Source organism: Branchiostoma belcheri, unplaced genomic scaffold (assembly GCF_001625305.1).
Source record: "Branchiostoma belcheri isolate BF01 breed outbred unplaced genomic scaffold, Haploidv18h27 scaffold42, whole genome shotgun sequence".
Classification (NCBI taxonomy): domain Eukaryota; kingdom Metazoa; phylum Chordata; class Leptocardii; order Amphioxiformes; family Branchiostomatidae; genus Branchiostoma; species Branchiostoma belcheri.
The window spans coordinates 1351522-1359661 of NW_017804043.1; the positions used below are offsets into that span (position 1 = coordinate 1351522).

General features: G+C 41.9%; 1 protein-coding gene across 4 annotated transcripts; it reads left to right on the forward strand.

Moving 5' to 3' along the window:
* Window positions 1-1320: 1320 nt before the first annotated feature.
* Window positions 1321-7333, forward strand: LOC109478029 (cell differentiation protein RCD1 homolog). 4 transcript variants are annotated; one of them, XM_019779480.1, is made up of 11 exons: window positions 1321-1441; window positions 2228-2281; window positions 2448-2512; window positions 3167-3254; window positions 3406-3438; window positions 4009-4096; window positions 4719-4825; window positions 5260-5355; window positions 5825-5923; window positions 6385-6476; window positions 7137-7333. In XM_019779480.1, the coding sequence occupies exons 1-11, from the start codon at window positions 1412-1414 to the stop codon at window positions 7297-7299; spliced, it is 915 nt and encodes a 304-aa protein (XP_019635039.1). In that variant the 5' UTR covers window positions 1321-1411; the 3' UTR covers window positions 7300-7333. The 4 variants fall into 4 exon arrangements, with proteins under 4 accessions (XP_019635039.1, XP_019635038.1, XP_019635041.1 ...); XM_019779479.1 differs by lacking the exon at window positions 3167-3254 and having other exon boundaries at window positions 3318-3438; XM_019779482.1 differs by lacking the exon at window positions 2228-2281 and having other exon boundaries at window positions 2400-2512.
* Window positions 7334-8140: the final 807 nt, after the last annotated feature.

Below are 8140 nucleotides of genomic sequence, written 5' to 3' on the forward strand. Positions count from 1 at the left end.
CACTCAACCCGATACGTGCCTTATTGATGGTTTCTCTTTTCCATCAGGTAAATATCACTGAGCAGCCGCTGAACTGATGTTTTCTTAAACATTGGAATGCGGGTCGTGTGGCGTAACGACAGAGCGTTCGGCTCTGAACCAAGAGGTCCCGAGTTCGAATCCTGCCATGCCACCGACCTTGTGCCCTTGGGTATACTTTACACGAATTTCCTCACTTGCTCACATGCCTCATTTACTCAGGTGAAAATGAGTATGTCTGCTGTCCGTTCATGCGTTTGTCTGCGTTGGTGGTGGCATAAATATAAGTTGAAAAAACTCGAGTGTGCCATCGCCATGTCTTGTGATAAATGTTGGAATATAGAAAAAAAATAATTGGAATATGTTTAAGTATGGTTTATGAGACAATAAAACATTTAAGACCAGAGTCAAGTTGTCAAGAAGTGTCAGCATCATATAACGTTAGGTCATACGGAGAGCTCTGATTCCGTCATGAGATGAGGAAGGCAAACATGGAACTGACGCCTCGGCTGTCAATGGAAAATGTCACGTCAAGAGCAATTTTCCAGCAGCGACGTTCATTCTGAGTAATAAACCATCCGAAAACCAAGATTTAGCGCTGAATGCCATCCCCACTCGAGCGGTCAGGCAAACATACCTGTCCTTTGCGCTAAACGCCATTCACACATAGGTAAACATATCTGTCCTTGGTGCTGAACGCCATCACATACAGACATACATACATACCCATATACAATGACGCGTTTAGCGCATAGTAAACAAGTACACAAGGCGGCCATGTTGTTGATTCACATTCTTTTTAGGAGCCTCCTAAAAATACAGTGGGCCTGGCGCAACTTTAACATTCTCGGAGTCACCGGAAAAGCGAAATAGAGATTGAAAATGACAATCTAGATGAGAACCTTTAAATTATTTATATTTACAGTTTTGGCGCAAAAATCTTACATATCATCAAGGACGTTCAATCATAGAAAGTCCTTGATATCGTGAGGTTTTTGCGCATGTGATATCGCTTGACGTTATACCTTGTGCGTCTTTTGCCTAGCGCCTCCTTTTGGCGACAATGGGAACTGCAGCGTTATTCTTAGATTTACTAAATCTTCGAAGTCGTGTTTGCTTTCTATTGAAAAATTCTTTCCTATGCATGCCTTTCCTATGCTTATTGTCAGTAATACAGGTAGATTGACAAGGGTTCAGGAGAGGTCAACAGAAAAGAAATATTTTCTTTCGACCTTGATCGGTAAGCTGACATACTGCACACTATACCAAGTATTTCCGGGTCACGCATGACGTCATATCTACTTCCTGTGCGGAGGGGCTGGGTTGTTGTTTTCGCCTCCGCATTTTCGAAAGCTCAGTTTCGTCCAAAAAAACGTGAAAAACGGCGGAAGTTATGCAACAGATGCACACTTTATCGCAGCAGGTGAGTCAAAACGGCTTTTTGTGCATTGCAGAAGACATTTAGCCTCTCTGCTTTGTGTTTTTAGCTCATAAATGAGCGTTCCTTTTCAAGCGATTTTATACTGAACTGACGTGTGGGGAGGGGGGCGATGAATGAAAGGTTCATAGATTTTGAGCCTCATAGATTTTGCACTTTCCTTGTCGTTAGATGTGATTTGATCGGTTTAGTAGGTGAATTGAGGTATATAAGGATGGTCTTCGTAATTTTCGGTGCGTTAGTTTTTGAAAAAGCATGAATATTTGTATGCAAGAACACCTTGCCTTGCAAATTTTTTATATGTGAACCGCAAAACAGCAGGTTCTGCAGATGGGTAACCAGTGAAAACAACAGCAAACTTCTACCCAGTGCAACTCAGCGCCAATTTTTTTAAAACCAATCCGTCAACCTTGACAGACAAAATCAACAAAAATCTTGGGTAAAAATGTGAAAACATCCGAAGGACCACCGACAACCACTCTCAACCCCATGATTTGCCTCTCAGAATGCAGGAAATTGCATTTTTGAAGGCTTGATATCCTAAATTTCCCAGGACTTCCCTAGATTGCAAGCATCGCATTGCGCCTACAGATGCTACTAGATATACTAGAAAGAGGAGGGATACTACTCTGTTGTACTGGTGGGGAAAACTATAAGACTAAGAGACCAGAAGACAGCCTGCCCCAACCGCGATAGACTGGATACCAGGTTACCTATCAAGATACAGATCCCTGGCAGCTGATTTTTTGTTCCTGTCTGCCATGCTATCAGGCGCAGCAGGTGGCTGCAGCTGCAGCTGCGGGTCAGCAGGTGGACCGAGACAAGATCTACCTTATCCCATACTCATCTGCTTCACACAATCGCTAATTATTAAAGAAGTCCGGTTCAGAATTGAGGATTTTGCCATTATTGCTACTATTATTTTATTTCTGTCTGTTCGCAGGCGCAGCAGGTGGCTGCAGCTGCGGGGCAGCAGGTGGACCGAGACAAGATCTACCAGTGGATCGTGGAGCTGTCCAACCCAGAGACTAGGGAGAATGCGCTCCTAGAGCTCAGGTAAGACTTTATACCATCAGTTTTCACTGTTTTTGATTGCATCAATGATTGATGGGGGCCTGCATGCCCCTTTTCGTAAGGCGTAATCAGGCCTTTTTAGTCTTCGTAATCTGTAGGCAGTCACCCAAAATCAACGTAATTCGTAATAGAACATTAACTGCAAAGTATAGAGTCGTAATCAGCTCTCAGACTTGAACGCAATTCGCAATTGGCGGCGGAAATTTTGCGTAATTCGTAATCACTACCCCCCATGCAGGCTCTCATTGATAGGCACGGACAATAGTGCTGTGTACCAGTTCGCTGGAACTAGTTCCGGACTTGCAAAAATGTTAAGGTTCAAGTCCAAAAAAACTGAATATCTGGAACTAGCGTTAATTTGCCCACTGGTCTACCTCCATGCCAAATTTCAGGTCATTTGGCTAAAAAATGTTGAATCCATTTAAAGAAATGGCAGGAGAAAAAGAAGAAACATGAGAGAAAAACAATACGTTGTGGTGTCATGAAGCCATAATGAATTGCAAAACTTCATGTCAAAATGCCAATAGGCAATTACATTTAAGCAAAGTATGAATCCAATGACACAAATTCCCTGTGTAGTACAGGAATATCATGTAATATCAACATAACTCTTTATTTTCCCTTGTGAAATCCTAGTAAGAAACGCGAGGTTGTGTCAGACCTGGCTCCCATGCTGTGGCACTCCTTCGGTACGGTAGCAGCTCTGCTACAAGAGATAGTCAACATCTAGTACAGGAATATCATGCAATATTAATATCACTTTGTATTTTCCCTTGTGAACTCCCAGTAAGAAGCGTGAGGTTGTGTCAGACCTGGCTCCCATGCTGTGGCACTCCTTCGGTACGGTAGCAGCCCTGCTACAGGAGATAGTCAACATCTACCCCGCCATCAACCCTCCTCATCTCACTGTAAGTTATTACAAACATTCTCATACTTGGAATTACCTCAGGAGTAAACTATTTTTAGTACTGTACTGTTCACATGTATTTTAAAGCATGTACATTGTATGGTGATGTTGTATTATCTGTTATCTGTCAATTGGTATCAAAACCAGGATACTGACTGTATACTACTCAGTATCAAGTAGATTTTAGATAACACATGTAACTTATTATTCTTTGGGAAATATTTTAGTTGGTTCCCTTTTACATGGAATAGAAAATAGTAAATCAGATGATCAGGAAGACAAGTTACCTAAAAGAGTCAAAGCAATTCTGCCATGGAAGGAGAAAGGCAAAAATTGAACTGTCTTTGTCAGGTGAACAAAAGGTCATGCGAAGAATAATTTTCCAGTAGTAGGGTTCATTGTCTGTTAAAAAAAACACTTCCAAATATCGAGTAATGTAGCGTCATCCCTAATCAGGCAAGCATGGCCTGTCCTTTGCGTTAAACCCCTTTCGCACATAAGCAAACATATCTGTCCTTGATGAGAGACAAGACATGTCATGAACTACTCTTACTGGTATACCCACCTCCAGGCCCACCAGTCCAACAGGGTATGTAATGCCCTGGCACTGCTACAGTGTGTGGCCTCACATCCAGAAACAAGATCAGCTTTCTTGGCAGGTAAGTCTGTGCCCTGCTTCCTTTAGATTTGTCCTGTAAGTATTTATGTAATACACTGTAGTAATGGCTTCCAAAAATAATTTCATCAGGTTGGTAGAACTTAGGAGACAGGTATTTCTTTTTACACAACCGGTAAATTTTCACCTTGCTGACGTTTCGGTGTCTGTCAGACACCTTCTTCAGAGCTTCTGACTGGAGTACTGCAGAACACTATCCCAAACATCAGAAGCTCTGAAGAAGGTGTCTGACAGACACCAAAACGTCAGCAAGGTGAGAATTAACGGTTGTGTAAAAAGAAATACCTGTCTCTGTAGTAATGGCTGTAATGAAAAGTTTCTTAACAGGTCAAAGTCCAAAGTAATCTGTGTTTGGATTTTGTTGAAATGGAGTGAAGATTACCTGGTACTTTCGAAGTTGCAAGAAAATGTTGTTGTTGGCTTCTTCTTCGGGTCTGAAGATGAAAATGTTAAGTGGCGTCAAAGGCTTTGTTTGAAGCTTTGCACAAAAATTCTGTATAATGATCACTGCGTCTCTTTTTAATCTCCTGCATTGTCAAACCTTTTTACATTTGTTTGATATCTTATATCAATAACTTTTTCCCATATTGTGCCCCCCCCCCCAGCTCATATCCCCCTGTTCCTATACCCCTTCCTCCACACTGTAAGCAAGACACGACCATTCGAGTATCTTCGACTGACCAGTCTGGGGGTCATCGGTGCCTTAGTCAAGGTGAGCAGTCTCAAGAACACGAAGTTGTAGTTTTTGCAAAGTGGATGCATTGCAATGTTCATGCATTGCCACATTACAAATCAAATCAAATCAAATCAAATTTATTACTCAACAACTCAACAAGAAAAAACAAGGGTGGATACATGAATTATACTAAATTATAACAGAGCTAATTCATAATAATACTTGAGCTAATCTATTGTTTTCTTGAGGAGAGTATTATTACATTCTATAATTTAGGAGATATGTCAATTATTTACAATATGGTGTCACTTTTGTAGTGATTCAGATATAATTTTCTGTGGTAGATAAAAGATTAGGTGCTGGTTTGATTCAATATTTGTTCAAGTTGTTTCCATGAGTTTGAAGATTGTATTCTTTTGAAATAATTAAGACATGTAGGACTAAAATCTTAAATGCATTTTGCTTCACAGACAGATGAACAGGAGGTGATCAACTTCCTGTTGACAACAGAGATCATTCCACTGTGTCTGCGCATCATGGAGTCAGGCAGCGAGCTCTCTAAAACTGTGAGTAACTGGTGGAGATACCAAGTACCTAATGCCAGATCAGAAAAGAACAAGAAATAGTCTGACATGCCTTCAAGTACCAGAGTTGTCAACCAAGGATTGAGGTGTTCAAAAATTCATTCTTCCCTAGTACTACATGTATAGCAGAGTGGAACTCGCTGTCACCAAGTACAGTAGGGACATTGTCATTAGATAGCTTTAAACTTAAATTTAGAGTTAGATGTTCAAGGGTTAAGTGTGACAGGTTGTTCGATGTAATGTACCTAGCTGCCGCCGTGTATCTGTATAGATCATCTGTATCTGTATAGCTGGTATAACTGCCCTTCGGCGTAACACATCAGCTTCACAGACATGCTGGATTGTACCAAACATATCCATTTTGCATGTCATGTGTCTGCCATTGATAACCCATGACTAGACAAAAAAGGATGTTGACCCATTTGTGTGGTGTTGTTTTTTTTCTGTGCAGGTTGCAACGTTTATCCTGCAGAAGATCCTGCTGGATGAGACAGGCTTGTCGTACATCTGTCAGACTTACGAGAGGTTCTCCCATGTAGCCATGATATTGGTAAGGCTGAGCGTACTTCTGCCTACAATACTTCTACTGTAGGGTGACATACCATATATGATTACTGTGTGGCATAACGGCAGAGTGCTTGACTCGAAACCAAGAGGGCCTGGGTTCAAGTCCTGCCATGCCACCGATCTTGTGCCCTTTGGAAAGATACTTTACACGACTTTCCTCACCTAACTCAAGTGAAAGTAGTGAGTATTGTTTTGTCCTGTATTTGTTTCTTGTTGTGAAACATAACACCAGCTGCCTGTGTCCCATATGTATTGTACTGTTGCAATTTCAATAAGTCAAATCAAATCTGTCATATTTGAAGCTGCTTTTTGCATGAGAAAGAGTAAAACCCAACTGTACTTTGTGTGTTGTTCAGGGTAAGATGTTTGAATAACTGTTTTTGGCGTATTACCTTGATGTCTAACCTTCACTGATTTATCAACTGTACTTTGTGTGTTGTTCAGGGTAAGATGGTGCTCCAGCTGTCCAAAGAGCCCTCCGCCCGTCTCCTGAAACACGTGGTGCGCTGCTACCTCAGACTGTCCGACAACCCCAGGTAAGGCTTTCCTTCCTTTTTTTCTTCCTGTATGTATGCAGGGCTCAAGAAATACTGGGTGCATATCATAATAGTAGTTTTTGAACAGTTTTTAGTATGATCCCTAGGCCTAGGAACAAATACTGTATTGTACTGTATAAGTTGAATCACTACCTCAGACTGTCCGACAACCCAAGGTGAGGCCTTCCTTTCTTTTCTCTTCATAACTTTAGTTATGCAGGACTCGAGAAATATACTGGGTGCATATGCACCTCAGTACTTGTCAAGCAAAATTGGGGCTGTGCAGATATTTCTGATGCCTACCTGCACCGGTCCATGTACCGGTAAATTTTGTAGCACGCACACTGTACTACCAGGATTTAGAAGAAACGTATGTTGTTCAGGCGGCACAACTGAGTATAACTGTGGCCTCATAATTCATGGAGGCCGACACTTCACGATGCCCAATGACAATATTTTTTTTCACTTTGCAGCACAACTCTTTGATCTATTGAAGATTTAGGAGGTTTAGAACAAAAAGGGGAATGTGATGTCCAGGACTGATTCCAGACATTAAAGTTTTTTTGGACTTGAACTTAAAAACATTTTTACAAGTCCTAGACTGGTACACAGCACTAATCCCTAAATTCTACTTCCTAAATTCTGCATTTCCACCCACAGAGCCCGTGAGGCGCTGCGGCAATGCCTACCCGACCAGCTGAAGGACACGACCTTCGCTGCTGTCCTCAAGGACGACAACTCCACCAAACGCTGGCTGGCTCAGCTCGTGAAGAACCTGCAGGAAGCCCCCACCCCCACAGGCATCCCCCTACCCCCTCAGTAGTCCTCTGACCGCCCACCCCCATCTTGTGCCATAGATGTCTCAACACCTCGACAGAACATACTGCACCTGCATGAAACCCGTAATGTTTTTTTTTATTTACTTCATGTTCACCACAAAACAAGGCTCATGGGAGCCACTCAACTGTTTTGGGTTACTGCACAGACAGTGAGGACAGATGTTTGTTGACCTTAGACTTGAAAAGTTTAAGGTTATACCCATATGGGAAACAATCACGTGGTAACTTGTGCCATAGTGATGTTGTTCTAGGAAAGAGTCATTATTGTCAGTATTGTGTATAGCACTTCGGCAGAATAAAGTCATATTTGCATGTTTAAGATTAATGACAGCATGCAAAAATCAGGGTTTCTCGCAGGCACAGTATGTTTTGCCGATGTGCTTAGACATCCCATGGTGGGAAAGACTTAACCATTACCCTACTAAGGATGCAGCAAACTGGTGCTCACACATGCTTACGACATGCTAAGGCACACAATAATACATCTAGGTCCTAAGAATGTCATGGACTGTATAGTTGCAACAATGGGACTCTGTGATAGCCAAAGTTTTTCCCCCTGCAGAAGAGTGGTGCTGACCAAATTTCAGTTACAAGACCGTCTGCCTTGGAGCTAACTACTATGGGAATAGGGGTACATTTACTGTAACTGACATGGACTGTATAGTTGCAACAATGGGACTTCAGGAGAACCAAAGTTTTCCCCCCTGCAGAAGAGTGGTGCTGACCAAATTTCAGTTTCAAGACTGTCTGCTTTGGAGCTAACTACTATGGGAATAGGGGTACATTTTCTGTAACTGACAGGAAATTTTATGATGCGAATTATTT

Bases quoted from the DNA above. Each gene is read 5' to 3' on its own strand.
- LOC109478029 (XM_019779480.1), top strand. From the start codon at position 1,412: ATGCAACAGATGCACACTTTATCGCAGCAG. The intron at 2,282-2,447 runs ATCTACCTTATC...GACCGAGACAAG, and splicing joins AGCAGGTGGACCGAGACAAG to ATCTACCAGTGGATCGTGGA. The intron at 5,356-5,824 runs GTGAGTAACTGG...TTTTCTGTGCAG, and splicing joins GCAGCGAGCTCTCTAAAACT to GTTGCAACGTTTATCCTGCA.